Source organism: Notolepis coatsorum, assembly GCF_963971535.1.
Source record: "Notolepis coatsorum genome assembly, chromosome: 17".
Lineage (NCBI taxonomy): Eukaryota > Metazoa > Chordata > Actinopteri > Aulopiformes > Paralepididae > Notolepis > Notolepis coatsorum.
The window spans coordinates 23,921,586-23,945,847 of record NC_140181.1 but is presented as its reverse complement, the minus strand read 5'-3'; the positions used below and the strand labels follow the sequence as shown (position 1 = coordinate 23,945,847).

Here is a 24,262-nt window from a genome sequence, read left to right as displayed (position 1 = left end):
TTTTTCAAAAGTACTGCGTTTTACTTTTACCTCGAAAGTGCTTGAGTTTACAAAAGGTCCTTTGCGCTATATACTATTCTTAAAATTGCTGCACTTTGTTAAAATTGCATTGATCTGTTGCTCTGTGTGTAGTAGCTAATACAGGATTTTGCTGCTTAAACGTATGTATATGTATATTCATTGATTCACTCGTATACCAACATTTATTTGAATAGAAACATTTTGCTTTTCGCATCAAATATTGATATGCGTTTAAAATGTGATTCATTTAGATTAATTAACTATAAATTCGTTTAAAATGTTTAATCGAGTCCCACCACTAGTGGAAACTGAAGATGTTGATTCATGTCCCTTGGTAAAAAATATATATATATATATATATATAATGATTTTTCAATCTATATAAAACGCATTGTTTTTTTCGTGCTCTAGCGACATCATTAGGTCTTTAATATAGCATGCTTCCGTTGCACCACTCTGCTTCAAAACCCACAGTTCCAGGTGTAGGAGGCCAGCTCCTCATGCATCAGACCACTGGGCTTAAGTTGTATCTCATTTCTAATGTCACATTATGTCTTTAAAGGCCAGTGGATGCTTTTGGTTCACTGGCCGCATGATTGCTACCTGGGAAAGCTCACTTCCGCTAAAGCAGCCAACCATCTTGGGAGTGCAAAGCTCTCTGCATGACCAAGCCAGCTCCGCGGCTCCCTCTGCTTGTGTCCCAGAACCCCATCGTCTAACTGATCATTGATTTAGCTTGGTGAAAAGAATAAGAAATAGCAGCGGTTACTTCAGTTGTGTTTTCTTAGACAGGCATATTTACTGATACAATCATTCAGAATCAGAAGAGCAAGAATAGTCTCTTACCACCCAGATCAGAAACACATGGCGGACCTTTCCTTTAAAAAGCACACAGGTTTTATTGCATATCAATTTCATGTATAAATTCTTCATAGCATTGGAAAGATTACATTTGGTATACATTTCTATTCTACAGAATTAACATCAGAATCATATCTTTTTCCATGAAATTTCTCTTTAAGTACATCTTCAGTAAATCACAAGCATCAAAAGAACTGCAATTTCAGAATTGTTCAATAGTATTCTACAATCCATCATTTCTTCTCATTGTCTTCTCCCACAAGCTTCTATGTGTTTTCAGAACCACCTGCCCAGTACATTTGTGAGGTCAAACCTACGAACCTAAACCACATGTACAATAAGTGCATCTACCCATTTATTATTTTATGTTTTTTTTTCTTTTCTTTTTTCTTTTCCAATTTGATACACATTTCACAAATGGACATCATTATGACTGCTAAACACATCATGCACAATATTTTTTTGTTGTTGTTTTTAATAAACATAACAGAGGCGGTAATACAACTCAGATTCAAACCAAACAAGCACCATCCATTTAAACCCATATTTTTTCCAAAAGATTTTTTTTTCTTCAGACAAATGCACCAGTTTTAATTCTTTAAAATACTATACAGTTAAAAAGAAACTTGTTTTTATTTTTTTTCATTTAATTTTTTTAAACTTTATCCTGTAACAGTGGGGTAAAAATAACAGCAACCGTTTTTTATTATGTTGAACATGTTCATTGCTATCAGTTTTGTGACCACTTGCCAGAATATGTGTCGGCAAAATGGAAAAGGTCAATGTGAATCCATTGCCCTACACAGCGCGTACTTATCACAGTAGTACATGACATGAAGTACTATATAGTCAACCTAAATACCCAAGTCTTTGCATTGAATAACCAGATGTTGGGAAAACAATATGTCAACCATGAAGGAAACCTTATTTAGTAGAATACAATAACTTCTGCCTATAAAGAAGTGAGATGATGTAGCAGTCCCAGCATCAAACTACCGCCTGCTGCCATAGAGGAAAAACTACAGTGCTTGAGTTTCAGATCGTTTTCTTTTGTCATTTTGTGTGTGTGGTGTTCCTCGTCCATTCAAGGTGAAACCAGTCTCAAAGGAAAAAAAACTCTAAATGTGTTCTCAGTTCCGGAGACATAAACCTGACCAATCAATGGCTTGGACCCATGCAGTTTAAGTGCTAGTTTAAAATGACAGCATCAGGCCTAGTCCTCAAAGTTCCAGTACGCCAGCAGGACTAAAGGCAACAATGATCAACAAAGCTCACCCCCCTGCAACTTACAGTTATTGACAGTGTAGGCATCATGCCCTAAGTGCCACTTCTACCTTGTAGACCATGTGGAATGAGTTCTCTGCACGATCTCCCATCTCACACTGAGAGCAGAGACCCTGATGATCTCCCATCTCATACTGAGAGACCCTGAAATTATATGTCTGTTTTCTTCTTAATCCAAAATTGTATGCCTTACAACAAGAAATATTTAGATGTGTTGAAAGGACTAATGAATGTAAACAGTTTGGAGGGATCACTATTAACGCGGGCATGATAAAGAATAAATATGTATTTTTTTTCTTTTCTTTTTAAAAATGTTTTTATTTATTTTTATTTTTTTTGTAACTTTTTGAGATTTTCTTTACTAGTCTGTCTTTTGCTTCCATTTGGACAAGAACAGTGTTTCTATTTCTTCAATATTTTAACCACCAGCCGCTCAGTCACGTGAACACCTAGCTGGACTCTTACACTTTGTGATCAAGGACAGGGCGTTCTAACTGATTTTGAAAAGACACTTGATTGGTTGCATTAAACGTATTCTCTGTAAGTTCAATAACATTAATGTGACAGTGTAATGCCCTTTGATTTAGTGAGTATCATAGTAACTTCAAACATTCAGCATACTGGTTTGAAATGGCTGAAATCAAAACAAGACAAACAGAAACGCAACGGCGAGACGTCACACAATGGAAACATGTAAAACTAGAGTACAAGTATCTTTCTCTATAAATAAAAATGTACGATGTTCATGGGTGCTTTTGATTTTGGCACACTATAAACGCGTTCAACCCAGAGATTCAGAATCTCACTTGTGTTCTGGTAGGCGTTCGTTCCTTCAGCAACAAGAAAAGCGGGGTCAAATTTAACTTTTTTTTGTACTCTCCTGCAATCATAACAAAACAACCAAAAAAATAAATAGAATACACACACTCCCCAAATCAAATATACAAGAGTGTGATAGGAACAACAATACATCTATGACGGCAAATGCAAAGCCCTTGAAAAACAAAACAAAACAGATTGTCAAAGAAGACATGTTCTATGGGTTATTTGGCACATACCACTCTCGCTAGGAACGCCCAGGCTATTTTGTACATCAATCATACAACGATATCATACAATTTTGGTCCTTCACTAAAATAATTATATTAACATTTTCGGACTGTGGTGCCTACGAAGAAACAGTTTTCTTTTATCAACGAGAGAGAGGAAAAAAAGGAAATAAAATTAACAAATGACATGACATGACAGATGACTAACGAGAGGAACACTGACCTGTCTTTGACTGTGATTTGAACACATTGTACAGCGTGATCAAACGGAATATACTTGAAAATCACTAGTTTTTATTTTAATTTTTTTTTATCTATCCACATTTGAACGTTGGTTCCATTTCCTATCAAAATAAATCGGCTAAAAGCATCTACCAAAACTCATTTTGTAAATCAAAACACAAAAAAAAAAAAAAAAAAGTGTGTGATTTCCTACAGTAACATTTGGTACGACGCCACCGTCAGTCCCGTAGTCGGTACGGATGCGCGTGGGAATCGAGTGGACGAGTCGCAATGTTTCCTACTGTCGCACTTGTCGAAGGAGAGTGCCACCCTGTGGACATGCAGTGCTAATGCAGCGCTAATGTTGCAGTGACGTGGTTGGGGTCGCGTGAAGACGTGTTAGCAGTGGAGCGTCTCTGTTCTGAGAGCCTTCAGGGCTCCGGCGGGGGGGCGAGAGGGTTAGAGCTTTCATCACATCCTTCATATCAGCAGGGGGTAGCAGCACCTCTTCCTCTTTACCAGAGTCTTTCCATCTGCTTGTGAGACCCCTCAGAGAGGGTACCCCCCTCCCCTTTACACTCTCGCTCTCTCTCTCTCTCTCTCTCTCTCTCTCTCTCTCTCTCTCTCTCTCTCTCTCTCTCTCTCTCTCTCTCACACGCACACACACACACACACACCACACACACACACACACACATAGTATTTCTATTTCCAGCTCAATGTATGTGACATTGAGTTCTTATCTTGTGGTCTTCACTTGTCTTCTCACTACGGTCTTCATCTCAGTCGGTTTCTATCCATTGTGATGCTATTGCTCTCCTCCTCCTCCTCCTCCTCTTCCTCCCCTCCTTCTCTATCTCCTCTAGATGTGGTTGAGTGGGTGAAAGCCGCTTGTCTCTGACGGACCGCCTCCCATGCTCAGCCACGCGTCCAGGGAGTTCTGGGAGGGCGCGTGCAAAGGGTTGTTCTCTGAGAGGGACAGCATCATTGCATAAGCCTAGTGGAGGAGACACAAAGAAGAACACCGGTGAGAGGAAATCATATTGTTTTGTCTTTCAACTCAAACTCATTTAAAGGTAATATGTGTAATATTTAATCATTTGGAATGAGGACCATGTACACTCTACCACATGCAAATAAATGTGTATGTAGAGCGATAGACCATTAATCCCATTAAATCATGTGCCTTGGAGCACAATTTTGCCCTTTTGCTGATAATATATCATAAAACAGTTGGTTACTACAAAATCACCAAGAAGTATTCTTCCCAATGATACCTCTATCTTGATTCCAGCTGTAAAACCGAGCCCACTACGACCTCTGAAATGTACCATATCTAGGGAGGTAAAATATTCACAGAAAATATACATCTTTTTTTAAATTGATGGTTATTTAAATAGCATATTCCGCCTCTGTGAGATGGTCTAAACAAAATAAAGAAAATTCCCAATCAGAAAGAATAATCTGATTCCACACGATTGTAGTCGAGACTTGAGGAAACAATTGGATGCAAAAACCTCCATGTCGGCTCCTATTTCAAAGGAGTAGCCATTTGTAAAACGCAGACACCATTTTGACAGGCATTTCTCCAACCAATCATCGACCGACAAAAGAGCCATTGTGTGCGCACAGGAGTTGGCTACAATTTGAGTGGTTGTTTGTTCTACCAATTGAAAGTATGGTTCGGGCCTTTGGTTTATTGTGAGGAGAAAACTGTTCTGAATAGCAGTGGGCAGAGCTCCCATTGTGATTATATTATGGCAGAACATTACGCAGACCTCCCTACCACATCTACAGTAGCTAGCTAGAGTCCTCTCCCCCCTGCCTCCCTGTCACTTTTTTATGTCTGATATCTGATATCAACCTGACAGCTAGAATGAGGCTAGGGTTGTCATTGGATAGAAAACATCTTGAAGACTTTGTAGGAACCAGCCATTTCATGCAAGCTTATTTGTAAAAGGACACAAATGTGCTCCCAACGCACATAATTCAATGGGTACATCTAAACAGCACACCTATTTGGCTGTGTGGCTTATTCCATATTATTTGTACATGGTTGAGTGTACATGATCCTCATTTCAAAGGATTAAATATTACACATAGCACCTCTGAGTATCATAGCATGTCTCTCCAACAACCTGCCACATATTTGGCTATGTGCATGAAAAAACACCAACGACTGCAGCATTTTTACTAGAATTTGCCACGGTGGATTTCAGAGATAGAGGTTAGAGTTAATATGTTAGTCAGTAGGTTAATAGGAGGGGAAGAAGAAGAAGACAGGCGACGTCACAAAACTGCCATCTGTAGAGAGGACCAATCACTCCGGTCGACTGTGTTGTGTGTTGACAGGCAGATGTTTGGAATAAAAAGATGGTTTGGACATCTTGTGTGAAAAGCTGCCACAGAAACCATCACCACCACCATCACAGGAGAAACCTCCACCCCTCTGTTTCTACATCCCTTCTTCTATCCCTCTCCCTCTCGTGTCGTTTTTTTTTGTGGACGTTCCAAATTGCGTTCACATACCTGTGTTTTAGCCTGTCTGTACAGTGTCTCTTTCAACGCCTCGGACTCTAGCGAGGTGTTAAATATGTCTTTAACGTCAAATGGGGGCTCGTCGCCGGCAGCCTTACGTAGCCCATCCAGGCTCTTGGGAAAGCCGGGGAGAGCCTCCAGGTCCAAGAGGGAGCCCTCCTCCACAATACACCTGCACGCCAGGGGACGGAGGGAGGGAGGAAGAGGGATGGATGGATGGATGGATGGATGGATGGATGGATGGGTGGATGGATGGATGGATGGATGGATGGATGGATGGATGGATGGATGGATGGATGAAGTAAGGGAAGGAGTGGAGAGTTATGGTTAGCGAAGGGTTCATGAAAACGGAGAGAGAGATTTTGGGAATATAATGGAGGGCAGAGGGAAAGGGGGAAAATAGGCGAAAGGAAGAAGTATAGAGAAGATGGGTGGAGGGAATGAAAGGAGAGCAGGAGAAGAAGGTGGAGCAGGAGTTGACCTCAGGTTAGCTCAGTTGACATACTATCATATCTTTATAGTGGAGCAGGAGTTGACCTCAAGTTAGCTCAGTTGAAATACTATCATATCTTTATGTGTATCCGATAGTCTTACTGCAAAAGCGGGCCATTCGGAGCCTTCATAAGGCTGGTAAATTTCGCAGAGTAAATTGTACTCAAACTGACTTAAAGTTTTACTCAGTTTGAGTAAAATGTACTCAGTTTGAGTACAATTTACTCTGCGAAATTTATATGACCACACAAATCCACTGTTTATAAAGTCACATGTTATAAAATTGTATGATTTGGTTTATTACAAAATTATGCAAATAATGTACAGAGCTAAAGCAAAGTTACTCCCGGACGGTGTGCAAAGGTATTCTTCAATACATGAAAGAAAATATGATTTGAGAGACATTTGTAAATGGACTGTTCAAAAAGCTAAGAAAGGGATTAAAAGGAGGTGTATTTCTATTGTTGCGGTTAACTTGTGGAACAATGCTGATATACATTTAAGAATGAGTCATTGTTTTTTTGTTTTTAAGAAAATGGTTTGTATAGCTATTTTTGAAGATTACAAATGTGAATAATAATTGTTTTGTTATTTTCTTTTAGAATACTGTTTTGGAGTCTTAATTTTGTTAAGAATATAGGACAGGCATGTATAAGCATTATGCTTCAGTCTGTACCTTTTCAGTCACTGCCTGAATCAAAGATTGTTAAATGATTGTGTATATTGTATTGTGTGATGACTGAATAAACTACTACTACTACTACTACTACTACTACTACTACTACTACTACTACTACTACTACTACTACTACTACTACTACTACTACTACTACTACTACTACTACTACTACTACTACTACTACTACTACTACTACTACTACTACTACTACTACTACTACTACTACTACTACTACTACTACTACTTTATAGTGGAGCAGGAGTTGACCTCAGGTTAGCTCAGGTGACATACTATCATATCTTAGTTTATAGTGGAGCAGGAGTTGACCTCAGGTTAGCTCAGGTGACATACTATCATATCTTAGTTTATAGTGGAGCAGGAGTTGACCTCAGGTTAGCTCAGTTGAAATACTGCTCTCATATCATTATATCAACAGACAGATATACAGTAATGTGGGCAGTCCAACAGACACACTACAGATATACATTAATACTCTGTTCATGTCTTCATAGTGGGCATTCGTGTATATATATTTAGATGGGAGAGAGGGGTGTTGATAGATAGATGATCTACAGTATGAGATGGACAGATTCATTTAAAATGCAGGACAAAAACTGAATACAGTCAAAGGACTAAGCGACTGGGTTCTCATAGAACAGGTCAATAAAGTAAAATTACTCTGCATAATAATTGATAGCCAGCTGTCATGGGCAGAACACATTGATACCATAGTGAAGAAGATGGGGAGTGGTATCTCCATGGTGAGGAAATGTCTTTCTTATGTCCCTACATACATTGTGGGACAGGTGGCGAAATCTTTAATTTTATGTCACCTGGATTATTGTGCACCAGTATGGTCCTCTGCATCCAAAGGTCAACTAAAGCAATTGCAAACGGCCCAAAACAGAGCTGCAAGGTTAGTCTTACATTGTTCCATGAAAACAAACACTATCAGTATGCACCGTCAACCAGTGATGCGTTGCTCATGGGACGGGGTTGCATGATGTGCAACCATGCTTTTGTGAGCAGAAGTGCGTGCACGCACATGCACGGATGTGCACGCGCGTGCACACAGGAATGCGCTGCACTAGACTGATGCGCCAACTCGCTAACTCGCTAAGTACCCACCTGGCTACTTTGCATATCAATAGCGTGGGTCGTCAGGTGTGTTCAAATACGTTCTCAGATACATTCACACAAAACTTGTGAATGAAATGTGTTACATTCCATTCGTAGAGGCAATTAGGCACTGTCTTTAGTCTGTGCTTATGCGAGGGAACATTTAAGCGCGCGTGCATGTGGCGTCATTAGCGTGCGTGCAACCAGTTATGATATCAGCAACGCAACACTGCCGTCAACCCTCATGGTTCTGTATCGTTAGTGGCTTAGCTTGGCATCGCCTTCTGCACTATCTCGCGTACGTGCACGCGTACTGAATAAACCACAAATGTACCTCTAATACCAGTATTAGTCTGACCACACCCCTCATCAGCTTACCTTCATAAGCAGGTGTGTGGTCACCTGCTCTCCTCCTTCTCGCTTTCACCACAAGGAAGAGGTGCCTCGGTAGATCCCCACACTTGACACCATGATGGAAGAAATTGGATTAGGAACAGCTTGGGAAACAAGGATACGTTGACATCATATCTTTATTTTCTCTCTCACTATTTTCGAGAAAATACGGCGATATTGTCTTCGTACTGGAGTGTCTAGAAGATGATGATCATTCTACAAACCCTCCACCGGTTTTCGTATTGGGAGCACGCCGCTGCATGCTTCTCAACTGCAGTTCCTTGCTGTGTTTGTTGGGGTGAAACCTGTCAGGCCACAGCTGAACTGTCGGACATGCCGCTGTTGTGAGGAGCGGTGCGTTCCAGGTTGGGTGAGTAGTGTTTGCTGGCGGGCTCCACTTGTCTGTTAGTGCTATGGGGGCTACTTGACAAAGTTTATGGAAACCGGCCCCAGGCTAGGGTCCTTTGTTTAGCCGTCTAGGCGACAGAAGGCCTTGGTCTGGCGACCATTATAGTTTTAACTAATGGGCCGCGACCATTGACACTGGTGATCCCTGTGTGTTCTGGACGAGTGGATTCTCTCTGTCACCGTGTTAAGACCCCATCTTTCATATCCAAATGAGAGTATTCCTTCACGAGGGGATATGTGCATGTAATGTGCGATAGCGGCAGATTCATGTTCAAAGTCAGCTATACAGGCCAGTTGGTACTGTGCTGATTCCGCCGGACGTGTTAATGTCACCGTTGTGAAGCGGTGTTGACGTCTTGTTTTCTCTTTTCTCTTAAAAAGTGAGGAGGGTTCAGAACGGCGGCCTGTCTGGGTGAGTGTTATGTCATTGTTTACATGTTCATAGCTTACGGTTAGCCGGTCGGTGGCCTGGCGCGGGGTAGCTTGGCTTCTCGCGCGCCGCCGGGAGCTCGCTCCTGATCGCGTGCGTCGTAGATCGGCGTCTCGCGAGCGGAAGCAATAGCACCCGAACGGTTGGAGCAGCCGTTAGCTTGATGCTATTCTGTTGAACGTGCTTTGATTTTTAACATGTTTTACACTCTTGACCACGACGTCATCCTTGACAGGGGATGTTCGTCAACCCTGCCTGAGCCTAGACGGGGATTGCGTCAACAAAGAGGACTGTAGCGACTGGTGGAGCGGCGACGCTGCCCGGATCGAACAACACGGGACGGCTGTGTTCTACGGTGGCTTGTGACTGCACTTCGCTGATCTGCGTTCCGGGCAGGTACGGGGTTGGCCAGACCCTCATAACACGTCTTCTGGTTTTACCTTGCTAAATGTATTGTGAATGACGGTGTTTTTTCCCAAAACGTGTGTTGTTGCAATGCATTTGAGATACGTTGCGGGTTGTGTGTGAGCTGTTTTTGTCACTGGCAGTAGCTTCTCCGTGCAGGTCGTGATGTATTGATCTGGTTGTTGTGTGAGAAACATCATGGTGTTTATGTGTACCGTGTACTCACTACTAAGGCAACTAACCTATGAAGCTATGCTTGGTGACGAGTGAGTAAAAGAATGTTCTTTCTCAGACTGTAATGACAATGAACAGTGAGTTCACACATTAACAGGTTTTCCTGTTTTAACTGGCCGTATTGAGGGTAAAATAGGAGGATTGTGTTTTTCCCCCCCCGGTTCCCTGGGGACTTTATCACCTCCTATCAGACATGTTGTGCATTAATTGTGTCTTTTGTGTGGTAGGGATACGATGTAACTCTCAGCTTGATTGCTGAGGTTGTGCTAAATCTGCTGGAGAAACTTATTTCCTAAAGGGAAATTGGTTTGGTTGCTGTCATGTGTGCTTAGCAAGGCCTGTGGTCGATACTAATCAAGAATGATGTATTCTCTCATTGTGCAAAAAACGGCGTTCCTCTGTTGAGTGTTTTTGCCATTTTTTGTAGGTGATGATGGGTTGTGTGTGTCATGTGACCTACAACTGGGTTGTACTGGCCACAGAAGCACATGTGTATGTTGGACCGGGGTTCTTAGAGCCCTCTCTATTCTGTGTTTTTCCTTAGTAAAAATCAGGTAGCAGGTTAGCTCGTGCGCTGTGTGGAGCTGTGAAACGCTTCATAGAGCTGACTATGACTGTGTCATATTCTCTTTTTGTCGTTACGTCGTATCATGGGTGTGGGGTCGTAAAGGGGTGAACTGGTAACCTTTCCTCTCCCCATTGTTCTGTCGGTCAGGGGTACACCCCCTGTCCTTCAAGGTTCCCGTCACGTGGCGGTTCGGCACGTTACGGGGGGGGGGGGGGGGGGGGGGGGAGGGAGTTCCTGGTCCCACGGCCTGGTATATTGGGCGTGTGCACCGCAGGAATTCCCCCGCCATAGAGTACGTCACCGTGCGCGTCTCTGTTGGTAGGACTTCCGTGTGCTGTTCAGGTCCATGTGATGGATCTGTTTTCAGGGGGGGTGGTCAGGGCTCCTCCTCACCAAGCGCCTACTCAGGCCTTCTGTGAGTTCGGACTCCTTCTTCCATGTGAGGAAGCCTCCATCAGAGTACAGAGCCTTCCTCCTCAGATTGTCAAAGTGAGTGGACCCTCTAGAAGGGTCCTTTTCTATTGTATGTATATTCGATTCAATTCGTTTATTGAGTGTGTATGGGTTCGGTGCCTCTTCCCCGGAGGCCCTAAAACCAGTTTTTTACATGGCTCAAGGTGCAATATATTCTTTTCAATCTGTACAGCTCGCGTGGGAAGTCTCTCTGGGGATCCCCGTCTCTTTCCTATGGGAGGGTGGTGGGATGTAAAAATGTGAACATTTTTTACCCCGGCTGTGTAGACTGGGATACATACTGTTGATGCTTCCTTCTTTCTATTCCAGAAGTGTTAGAGTTAGGGAGTGTCACACCCCTCTTGTCGTTCCCCTGGGCGCCTTGGGGATTCAATGACAGGTCTAAATAGCCTGTTCATTGATGGGGGTGTGTCCCGACGCACGTATAGTGCTAGCTCGCTGTAAACAGGCGATTGACTGGCACGCCTTAGTTGCTTGTGGTTGAAACAGCGTTTTTATAAAGCAACTGAGATGGGGGTTTTTCCTCTTCCGGCGACCACATCCCATGACCTGGGTGGGTTGTCGACGGATTCTCGTTCATGTCTGGGGGATGATGACGGGATGGATCTGAACATATGTAGTGGGGTCTCACGCCCTTGGGGTGGGCCACCAGGCGCGGTTCGTCCCGACGTCTGGGTGGCGCCTTCTTTTCATGTTAAGATCAACACGCATATCTGCCCTTCTCCTGGAGTAGGCATGTCGGCGTGGTTAGGGCACGGGACTGGTTCTGGTCACGCTGGTCCAGATCAGTTGAACCCGTTGTCCGCCGGGGATGCAGATCTGCTGTTCTGGTACCCTGAGGGACTTGGGCTTTTTTCAGGGGGAAAAATGCCAGGTCGGTCTGGGTGTCACAGGGTTAAGCGCTATGGAGACCCTGGTTGGGTATGTTTTTACTCAGCACTGTCGTCATGGCTTACAGCCATGCCATTCTGTACGCGCTCGATCTCGTCGGATCTCGGCCGCTACACAGGTTGGTCCTGGTTAGTACTTGGTTGGGAGACCGCCGGGGAATACCAGGTACGGTGTGCTTAGGGGCTGGTTCTCCATTATTTTTCGCTCCTCTCTCACGCATGGCGAAGAGGGGCCTGTGGGGGTGGTTTTTTGACCTCCTCTGGTGACCCTGTGCTTCCCGTACCGCCAGGCCCGGTCCGAAGTGATGTTTGCGACCCGTAGGCCTGGGTTAACCCTTTTTGGAAACTGAAACACTTGTACTGCGGTATAGCCGGTGTATACCCGCAGGTGTGTTTTGGAGTTTTTTCTTGAGGGGTTATAGGAACAACCACCGCATTGGGTAACACCGAGGTGGTTGATTCCCTGGTGTGTTGGAGCAGTGTCAACTCCCGGGTTCACCGGTTGAGGGTGCCCCTGCACGTTCATGACGTCTGCCAATCGTGTCAGCCTTCTCTGCCTCGACCCCTCTGGGTGGGGGTTGTTAAATGGAGGCTTGGTCATGCAACACCGCCAGCTTACGCTCCTTCCGCCGGGGCGGCTGTGTTCAGCTGTCCCCTCTGGCGCCTGTCTCGTCCGCAGTCTCCAGGCTAGGGTTAACAGCCTGTTGCCTGGTTTTTCCCCGGTGCGCTGCCTGCTTCCGTTGGTTAACCTTTTTTGTGTGCTTACGGCCATGCTGACTGCCTATTCTGCAGGGTCAGTGTGCCAGGCGGTGTACTATTGGGGGGACGGGGCCCGCTCGGCTTACGGCCATACCGACCTGAACACGCCCGGTCTCGTCCGATCTCGGAAGCTGGGCAGGTTCTGGCCTGGTTGGTTCCGCCTGGGAATACCAGGTGCAGTAACTGAGGGGCCTTTGTCCGAATACGCTGGCGATGTGGGGGGCGGGGCACTACGTGCCCACCTGGTGGGGTCTTGATGCTGGCATCATGGACTTCTCCGGGCCCCCATTCCAGGGAGTCCAGTCCTTTTGGTGGGTCTGGGTCTTCCTTCGTGCTCCGCTGCTACGGCCTTGCCACGGGGTTGGGTTTGCCCTTGACCCCGTGATTCTGGGGGCAGTAACGAGGTTGTTCCTCCGTTCGTTCCCGGGTGGCATGCGGGTTGTGCGTGTGTGTAGTCGTGGGGTCAAGCCACGGTCTGCTCACCCTGTGCGTTGAGTTGCTTGAGTGCCTCTTCGCACGGTCGGGTCCGTCGCCCTCCCGTGACGTCCCTAATAGGGGGGCTACCCTCCATTAGGGGGGGTCGGGGGGGCTCGGCCCTCCCTGTTCTGATGGTTTTGGGGGGCTGTCAGCGGGGTGTATTTGTCAGCCAAGTGGCTCCGCTTGGCCTCCCTTGTGCAGAAGGCGATGCCAAGCTAAGCCACTAACGATACAGAACGTTAGGTTATGACTATAACCAAGTTCTGTTAGTTAGGGGCGATGCTTGGCATCGGACGCCGCTGCAGCCCTTGTCCTCACCTTGTGGTGAAAGCTTGGGAAGGAGGAGAGCAGGTGACCACACACCTGCTTATGAAGGTAAGCTGATGAGGGGTGTGGTCAGACTAATACTGGTATTAGAGGTACATTTGTGGTTTATTCAGTACGCGTGCACGTACGCGAGATAGTGCAGAAGGCGATGCCAAGCATCGCCCCTAACTAACAGAACTTGGTTATAGTCATAACCTAACGTTAACGGTAGAGAATAGGCTGGTTTTCAACACGTTACATTTTTCAGGAACACTGTCTTTTCGTCTCAACCTGTTTTCTTATACAAACAAATTGTCAGATGCAATCAGGTTCATTCATAGTTTACTAGGTCAGCCGATGATGGACAGATTATGTTACCACGTCCAAAATCAAATGCTTTAAAGAGGGCGGTTGTTTATCGTGCCATCAATCATTGGAATAACTGCCCACTGAACATAAGTAAATTGAATAGCAAAGTGTCTTTCAAGTACCACCTAATTATACACTACTTAAATATGTGAGGAAATACTGTTCACGTTTGGGAGTGGAAATACCTACTGTAGGAATGTAATAACATTTTCTGAAAATATTCATGTCTACCCATGAATGTAATAACCTTTTCTGAAAATATTCTGATGTTTATAAAGATGTCTACAATGTTTTACTGTTTTTAGATTATCATTGTTAATGAATTGTGAATTGTGATTGTCATATGTATCTCATGTATTGTTTTTTTTTTTATCCACTTTTTCTCCCATTTTCTATATTTTCTCCCATCCCAATTTCGTATCATCCAATTCAACCCTCCCCTGTCACGGACGCTGTTTCTTGCCTCCCACAAGCCGGCTGCAATGTGGACTAAGTCATACGCACAAGTCCCCTCCAGTACTTGAGGTAACAGCAGTCGCATCTTTTCACCTGCGCAGCTCGATTTCTCAGTGGCGAGGAGTAACGCGTGGGAGGCTCATGCTGCCCCCGACACTTCCTGATTCTACTGCGCAGGCGCACCAACCGACCTGTAGGAGTCGCTGTCCACAACGCCCGATCCCCACCCATCAGTTTCCCACCCCCTAATACGGCCAATGTGTATTAGTACGGACGACCAGCTAAACTGAAAGCAAATGTGGAGCGCTGGGCTCGAACTGACGAGCCCAGCGTCTCCAGCATTTCGTGGCGAGCGCTTTGCCCACTACGCCACGTAGCCGCCCTATCTCATGTATTGTTATGTTTTGTGTTTTGTGTTGTCTTTCTGTGTGGACCCTAGGAAGACTAGCTCGCCACTTAGGTGGCAGCTAATGGGGATCCTTTTAAACAATAAACAATAAACAACAATAGTGGCGTATGAATGTGCTCAGTGTCTCTGCTCTTAGCATGCAGGTATTATGGCATAGTAGGACACTGAGGAGAGTGGACACCACAAAAGCTTCTTCTAACTTGTGTTGGACAAAAGACATTTCACCACATGCACAGTGAGACCCCCCCTACTGGGTGGCATGACCTTATAGATGACCTTCAAGGAAAGGATTCACTGTGGAAGTAAATTAAACTTGAAATTACTGAAAGATATCAATTCACAGATGAAGATAGAATATGATTAACTCCTATTTATACCCAAGTCAAAAATCTGTATATATTTCCATATTCAAAGTATATTTCTTGTATATTAAGTGTGTTGAAAAGTAAACTACATTCAACTTGTATTGTTTGTACTTATGTGTTTTCATGTACTAAACGTTTAGCATGATAGTCATTAATATGCTGTGAGTGTAATCTAAGTACACAAAAAACGGACCAAACCTAAGTTGTACTTTAGTAAACATATCGTATTATTTTGGTATGCAAAATAAATAAAAATAAACATAAAATGTATACCTTTTTATATATTTAAGTACATATGAAGTAACAGTTACAACTTGTAACACACTAGTACAACTAGGGGTTGTACGAAGTGGTTTCAATTGAACACAACTTTAGAGTACCTTCTGAATACATACAAAGTTCTGAAATACCTTATTTTTTTTCTCTTAACTTGGGTACCTATATTCAATTCTTAATTTGCATCCCTCTTACTCCAAATGAAAAGGCCAGTTTGTTAGAGTTTAGTAGTGGTGTTAGTTGTAGTCAGGAGGAGGGCGTGAATGTAGTTATACATGTTATTTGATGTTGTAATTGTGGTGTGCGTGACAGCTTCTTGCTGAGCCCTTAGCCTTCGCAGTGACAGCGGCTGTGGGTGCAGCCTCTGCTATAGTCGAGTGAAAGTGCCATGGGCCATGGCTAGCCTTGTGTACCTGCCAGTATGTTCGTAGCTCATCGCTAATGGAGTCGACTCTGCCTCCTCCTCCTCCTCCTCTTCTTCATAAACACCTGTCGTCATGGGAACGGGGGATGGGGACTCCGGCGCCTCGTCTTGAGACTTCTCCGTCAGACTGCCTTCCTCTTCCTCCTCGTCATCGCCCTCTGCCTCCTCCTCTTCCTCCTCTAGACCTTGGGGCCCCAGTTTGGAGCAAGGCTGACTGTGGCTGGGCGGGCGCTCTTCCTCAGCTTGGTCTGACCTGGGGTGGGGGTCAAAAGGTCAAGAGGAAAGGTTTAAAATATCATCAAGATCACTGATGCTGCTCACCTGATTCACACAACATTATGCTGTGTGGCACCAATATCTATAAAGGGACAGTTCACCCAAAAATTCTAAAAAGCACATTTGTGTCCAAGCATATACTTAAAAAGGCACTTCATCAAAAAACAATGCTGATTTATTTTTAACCTTATCTCACACACATCCAAAGACTCTCAACAGTTTTGCATTTCTAGTGGCCATATTCAAACTAATTTACTCTCAATAACTGTCAAACTAAATTAATGTGTGCAAAAACTGTGTGAGATTATGGACAAAATAAATCTGCATCGTTTTTTGGTGAAGTGTCCCTTTAACACGTTGAGTAGCGTTCACGTAGAGCTACGGTTCTGTCATCCGATCATTGAGTGCCGGAAACCCAAGGAGGGATGACACCCATTGTTTTGGCATTCACAGCGCCACACTCTATTGGTAAATATGATAGTTTTTGTAGAAATGTTTATTGAACCTCGTTTAACATTTGGACCATGGTTTGTGATCACTGGACACACCGTTGATAAATCATAGCCAATTTTGTGCTTCACCACAACATCACAAAGGAGCACCAGGGAGGGATGAGTCATCGTCATTGTTGTGTCATGAGCAATAACTCCTATAGATCAATTTGAAGAGGTTTTTGCAGAAATGTTTTCTTTGCTCTCTTCAACATATGGACCAGTATTTGTCATGATTGGACGCATGCCAGTTGATTTTTTCCATCTATCAGAAAAGTATTGGCAGACAACTTGGAAGTACAAATGAGCGACAGCAGTAAATGAGACTAATGTAGTATGATTTAGTAAGATGTGATTAACTTTAATGAAATAATTTTTTTTTTTTAACAATGGTTACCTTTTCAGATATGAGTTTTTTGGGAATGTGTTAGGCCTTGAATCATTCATTGTATCTTCAATGTTGAATATAAATGATAGATTTTAATTGCATAGATTTTTATCCTTTATCCTTTCTGTGTTTTACATTTTTTCTTCCTCTTCTTATTTTAATTGCATTACTTATTACATTCTGTATTTGTATTCTGTTGTATTATTTTCTTATGAGGACTCCAGGAAGACTAGCGGTCATTAATTTGACAGCTAAAGGGGATCCTAATAAAACATAAACATAAACACATCATCCTTCCAAGTTTCATCAAATGTAGACCGGCGGTGTCTGAGGTATCATGTGATGGACAGCCAGAAGAAGAGACTAATCAACAATAATCCTTCCCTTAAACTCATCACTTTCCAGATGGGGAGCTTTTGCCAATTTCCCAGAAACCACCAGCTCATAACATGTTTAATTGTCATAAAAAGTTTAAAACAAAAGAAATCTCTAAACCTTTTCCTTAAACTCCTTAATCTCCCTCTCCTTTTAAGGAGCCGGAAAACACAACAGCTCTGGTCTGTAACTGGTCTGTCGTGACCTGCCTGTCACCACTGCTCATCCATCTAAAACCATGACTCATCGCCAACAGGTACAGACTCATAAATCATCTTTGTTGATGACACGCACAGTCCCGCTTCCCTGTCCAAGCAAACAAACATGGCTGCTGTCAGTCCGCCCAGAGACCATTTCCAGGGGAAATTGCCAGGAATGATTAATTGGCTTCTTCCTCAAGAACAAAGAAAGGCCTGCTTTATAGCGGGGGAGGGGGGTCCTTTAGGTCCTATTATGGTGCTAAAGACTGTGTTTGAAAGAACGAAGAAGATGGCTGATCTGCAAACAGGCTATCAGCACACAACCATTATGACCTGCAGCCTGCACATTTTCCAGGCCCCCGCTACCAAACAAACCCAGACTACGATGTCATGGCTTATGATATCATTTCCTCTGGGAAGGGGGCAAATTTACCCTTTTTTTTTTTTTTTTTTACCACAGAGAGTTCACATTTATCAAATCGGACAGGAGTGCCTCTGGGATGGAGAGTATAGGGACAGGTTCGGGTCACACACACAGTGGGCGGGGGGTGGGTTTGGGTACACACAGGTTTGCAAAAAGAAAACCTCATTATCGTCTTTCCATCTAGATTAAATATCCCCATAATCAAATTGCCAAGCGGGTTAGTAGTAGTAGGGGGAAAAGTCCACAGCGCTTAAGGAGACAAGTGTATCTCTGACAGGAAGGCGGGCCCTGGGTTTTGTCATTTAGTCTAAACACGTCACTGGGGTGTTTGTGTTAGGGGTCCTAGAGTGTGGGTACGGGGGGTAGATTGGGGGAACGGCTCCAACGTCAGTGGATCTCCTGGATGCCTCTCTAGGGTCCAAAGCTGCCAGCCAACACACCACAGCCCCGCTGGACTCCAGCTCCAGATCCACTTTTGTCCAAACCACAGCCAGGATCCTTGTTTTATCCCCAGGCCATCAGGATGCTCAATGAACAATAACACTATGTAACAACCATCAAATGCACTCACAGCACACACATCCACACACACACACACACACACTCACTTTAAACAAACAACTCACTGCAGCACCCACTTTACCCACTTTAGAACACCTAAACACACTTTATATTTATTGGTAAAGAATTTGCACTACAACACATACCTCATTGCACCTTACTGTAAATTGTACCTCATCCCATTTCTGCTTTGCACTGTATAGTATATTGTATTGTAACTCAGTTACTTCTACTCTGCATTGTACATTGTATATATGTATACACTGAACACGTACTTGACTTCTATTTTATACTTGCTATACTTATTTTATACTTATCTATTTTTGTCTAGCACAGTCTCTGGAGCGTAACAGAAAGAAGCATTTTGTATAAAAGTATTCTGTACTTCTGTATGACAACCAATAAAGAAACTTGAAAGAAACTTGAACTTGTTCTAGTACTGATTCCATCCTGCATGATGTGACAGATACAGTGCTGTAAATCCATAGTCAACATGTACACTACACTCCCTCCCAATCTCTTATCTTGGACCTTCTTGCTCAGAGAGCAGATCGCTACCCCTGCATCTTCCCTCGTCCCCCGCTTGAAAAGAGGCCATAAAAAGGTCTCAGGTAAAGCGTTCCCTCACACTTTATTTTGACTGGCTTTGACAGTGAAAAAAGGAGGGAACATTTTAAAGGGAGGGAAACTTCAAGTCAGTCAGAGGGAGAAATAACATGAGGTTATCTGGTAGAGAGACAGAAAGCAGAACACATTCTGAATTACAGATATTAAAATGTCAGGCCAGCTTGTTCTGGATGAGACGCATTATTGATCCCAGATGGCAGACAGGCTAAATTGCCTCTGGGCCCTGCTGGCTTTTATGTGTGTTGACAAGAGGGAGGAGGGGAGGGATAGAGAGAAAATGATGAAAAAATTTGAATTGAGAGAAAAAGGGAGAGAAGATAAAAAGTAAAAGAAAGCAAGATAGAGACTAAAACAGAAAAACATTTCAACCTCCTTCACTAGCATGGAAGACAGACGAGACATTGTGTCCCTCAACCCCCCCCCCCCCCTCTATCTGCCTCTGCACTGGAACTATTGGCTAACTGAACCAGGCATAACTATACACTGGCGTTAAAGGGCCACGCCACCCCAATGAAGAATTCCAATATGTTATTCCCATGGTCTAGGAAAGTTCAATTGCTATTTGTGAACATGAGCAACTCTCCCCCAGAGCCATGAAACCAGAGACTCTTGTGATGTCATCAGTTATGTCCTGCAGGCTCCACACCTTGCTTCGCCTATTATCGCAACTGTTCTGTGTGCCAATTGCGCACCAGCTGAAAGAACTTTACCAATGGACCAGGGCTACACCCCCCAGCTAGTATATAAGCAAGGGCTGTAGCGTACATTTCCCCTTCTGTTCCTTTCAGCTGAGGAGTAGTGGCTCCAACCCAAGTTCCCACACCTGCTGCTCCCGCTCGGTCAAGCTGGACGGCCAAGACTCTCGCTCACATATTGTGCCTCAGATGCCTCAGAGAGTCTCATGCTTTGAGGGCCATCAACCATTGTCTCAGCTGTGCCATTCTCCCCCACGAAAAGCTGGGGGGTTTCAATTGATAGGGCTGGGAAGGACCCTTCTGCCCATCAAGGCTCCTCCCAGCACCACAGGTTGAGGGCCACGTTCAACAGCAAGCTGCTGGCATATTGCGGCATCATGGGAATGCGTTGGTCTCGCTTTTCTGCCCAGATGCTATTTGTGCACCCGGAAAGAAAGCCAAAACCTAGACAGCAGCGGCTTCACTGATTTGGCCGACAGGTCCTTTATTGCTTGTGCAGCTCGGAGCACAGCTGCCACTAGTAACAATGTTATGCTGCTCTCTGCTTACCTGTCATCTTTGGTGGCAGGAAAACAGTGAGGACATGGACCATCTGGGTAAGGACAATTCTCCATCTCACACAGGCGCTGGCTGTCTCAGACTACCCTCACCCAGCGATACATCTGGCTCCCAGACCACCCTCACCCAGCGATACATCTGGCTCCCAGACCACCCTCACCCAGCGATACATCTGGCTCCCAGACCACCCTCACCCAGCGATACATCTGGCTCCCAGACCAGCCTCATCCAGCCATACATCTGGCTCCCAGACCAGCCTCATCCAGCGATACATCTGGCTCCCAGACCACCCTCATCCAACCATACATCTGGCTGTCTCAGACCACCCTCATCCAGCGATACATCTGGCTGTCTCAGACTACCCTCATCCAGCGATACATCTGGCTCCCAGACCACCCTCATCCAGCGATACATCTGGCTCCCAGACCACCCTCATCCAGCGATACATCTGGCTCCCAGACCACCCTCATCCAGCGATACATCTGGCTCTCCCAGACCACCCTCATCCAGCGATACATCTGGCTCCCAGACCACCCTCATCCAGCGATACATATGGCTGCCTCAGACCACCCTCATCCAGCGATACATCTGGCTCCCAGACCACCCTCATCCAGTGATACATCTGGCTCCCAGACCACCCTCACCCAGCTATACATCTGGCTGTCAGACCACCCTCACCCAGCGATACATCTGGCTCCCAGACCACCCTCATCCAGCGATACATATGGCTGTCTCAGACCACCCTCATCCAGCGATACATCTGGCTGCCTCAGACCACCCTCACCCAGCGATACATCTGGCTCCCAGACCACCCTCTCTGAGCACCAGAAAGACAGCCTCCTTCTTGGCTCCCTCTCCAACGTTGGCCTCTTTGAAGCCCAGTTGCCATACCGCAGAGGTGGAGAGAGAACCCATCTCTCCCACCCATTCCTCAAGCCATCGGAGTACCGCAGACCTCACCGGGCCAGGGCACCCTGCAGACAGTCAGTGCCATCCTCCTTCAACGGCTCCCTGCCGGTCGGATTCCAGGCCTTGGAAACACAGCCCTGCTCCTACTGCTGCTGCCACCTCCACCACTGTTACCGTCGGCCGGCACCAATTACGCTGCTGACTTATCAACAACTACGACCTATCCCCTCTATCTGCCCCTGAGGTAACAGTCACACCCAAACGTCGCCAACACACTTCAGTTGTTTCCTGCCCACAGCCTCCTGCCCTAACCTAGTGCAGGTAGTGCTGCCCATAGCGTCTGAGTCCCAGGGAGTCACGGACAGTGCTTGCTGTTCTACCCCTGGGCTTGACCCCACATGGTTCTCATGCGGACCACACCCACTGTTTCTGTCTCTCACCACACACAGTCAGGTACACACTCTTGGCCCTGGCGGGAGAACTGTGAGCCTCGTCACATCTAGTGACATCACGTTCACTCAACACGGTCCACACTCAGTCTTCCAAGGAAGCAGTGCTTATCAGCGAGGTGTTGGGGATACCAGTGTCTAAAAGTGAAGTGGTTACCATGGTTTCCCCGCTAACCTGCCCCCCCCCCCCCCCCCCCCCCCCCCCGTTTCCATCCAGGTCTCCCCCATGGGTGATGGCGGTTCAGGACCAGCTCACGGCGGTAGGGACCCTCACGTCTTACAATGACTTCATAGCCGGCCTGCTTCAACTAAATCAAATTCAATAAGTATGGTGAGAAAAGTGGCATCTGTCAGAATGGTTAGACAGAACGCTGAGGCTGGGGTATTCCACTGAGGCTGGGGCATTCTGCTGAGGCTGGGGCATTCTGCTGAGGCTGGGGCATTCTGCTGAGGCTGGGGCATTCTGCTGAGGCTGGGGCATTCTGCTGAGGCTGGGGCATTCTGCTGAGGCTGGGGCATTCTGCTGAGGCTGGGGCATTCTGCTGAGGCTGGGGCATTCTGCTGAGGCTGGGGCATTGGGGCATTCCACTGAGGATGGGGCATTCCACTGAGGATGGGGCATTCCGCTGAGGCTGGGGCATTCTGCTGAGGCTGGGGCATTCTGCTGAGGCTGGGGCATTCTGCTGAGGCTGGGGCATTCTGCTGAGGCTGGGGCATTGGGGCATTCCACTGAGGATGGGGCATTCCACTGAGGATGGGGCATTCCGCTGAGGCTGGGGCATTCTGCTGAGGCTGGGGCATTCTGCTGAGGCTGGGGCATTCTGCTGAGGCTGGGGCATTGGGGCATTCCACTGAGGATGGGGCATTCCACTGAGGATGGGGCATTCCGCTGAGGCTGGGGCATTCTGCTGAGGCTGGGGCATTCTGCTGAGGCTGGGGCATTCTGCTGAGGCTGGGGCAAATCGCTGGGGCTGGGGCAAAGCGCTCCTTTCCCCAGCAAACAGATTGAGTACTTGGGCATGGTACTGAACTCAGCCTCTATGAAGGCCTCTCTCTCTCTTCAACATCAAGAGGACATTCTGTCATCCCTACGGGGGTTTCATCATTGCAGGCGTGTCACCACTCTGTCAGTGATGCACGTCCTTGGCCGGATGTCAGCGGCCCATTCAGTGGTTCAGAGAGTGATTACCATCCCAAATCTTGTGGAGGTGGAGTTCTCATGGGCAGCATCCCATCCCACGTGAAATTAATTATATAATGCATTTATAATAAAACTCATAAATCATAAAACAACTGAATGTCTAGTGACATTTTAGGTAATGTCTTCCTTTTGCAAACTTAGAGTTACTTACTTACTTGCATTTCTTATTAATTTAACTAATAAAAAATTAAATAAGGTATCAGAGAAAGAAAGGCACACATTCACTAACATCAATAATCGCAAAACTAACAGGACTAGGTTCCCTAGAATTGCTAGACCCCAACCCCTTGAGTCTAGACTGCCCACATTCACAACACTGACTCCGTCAGTCAGTCAGTGACCCATGTGCTACAGTGTGGTATGAATGGATGAAAGGGTTAACCTCCTTGCAGTGTGGTGATGAAAGGGTTAACCCTTTCACCACCACACTATGAGGGTTAAACCCTTTCATTACCACACTATAGAAGGTTAACTGCCTCCGCTGAACTGCCTCCGACTAACGTAGAAAAGAATCAATACACTTTTATGGAATAAAACCTTAGAGACCTTCAGGGGGAAAAAGAGAAGATGGCAGAGGTGCTGTTTCATGCAGCACAGACCATAGCTTTAATATGTGGGGCTATTGTTTTACATGTGATCTAAAGAGATGAGATGCCATCAGGATTGGTCACATTCAGCTCAACAGATAGCAGTGAATGGTTATAACTGGCGTGGGTTCTAATGCATCGAGTCAGCAGCAGAAAACCTGCTACTGTATGTTTCTTTCCAGTCGGGAAAAGTTGGAGGCAAAAGGCTCAATCAGAATCGGGGATGTGTGTGAGTAAATTAACCGGTTTTAAGAACTTAAGAAATTTTTGGGCCGATTTCTGGATTCACCAACGGTCCCTTCTCCTGGATTCGGTCCTAACTAAGTAGGTTTTAGTTGCGCTGAAGAGCAGGCGTAAGTCGACAGACTGGTGTGTGCCGTGTTCTTAAGGGCTTTATTTGGGCGGAATCATGGTGATTTCGTTCATGTCAACTCTACAGGCCTCCTTGGAATGAATTAATAATTATTTTTATAAATATGACAATATTTGTATGCTGAAAAAATTACGTTTTTACATTTACAGTCATGCCTCAACGATGCATGTGATGTCCGAAAATAAATAATAGCACTACACCAACACTGCAAATTACAGTGGATAAATAAATAAGAACTAA

The 24,262-nt window shown here is 45.3% G+C and overlaps 1 protein-coding gene across 1 annotated transcript in view; it reads right to left on the bottom strand.

Annotated features, from left to right (window-relative positions):
• Window positions 1–1,168: 1,168 nt before the first annotated feature.
• The window catches only part of LOC311243977 (histone-lysine N-methyltransferase PRDM16-like), a gene marked incomplete at its 5' end in the record, with an annotated part of 43,320 nt that continues 20,226 nt past the window's right edge, over window positions 1,169–24,262 (bottom strand). Inside the window, 3 exon segments of the mRNA XM_084333385.1 lie at window positions 1,169–4,434; window positions 5,967–6,147; window positions 15,898–16,161. Coding sequence (XP_084189511.1) covers window positions 4,300–4,434; window positions 5,967–6,147; window positions 15,898–16,161 — 580 coding nt within the window. The 3' untranslated portion in view covers window positions 1,169–4,299.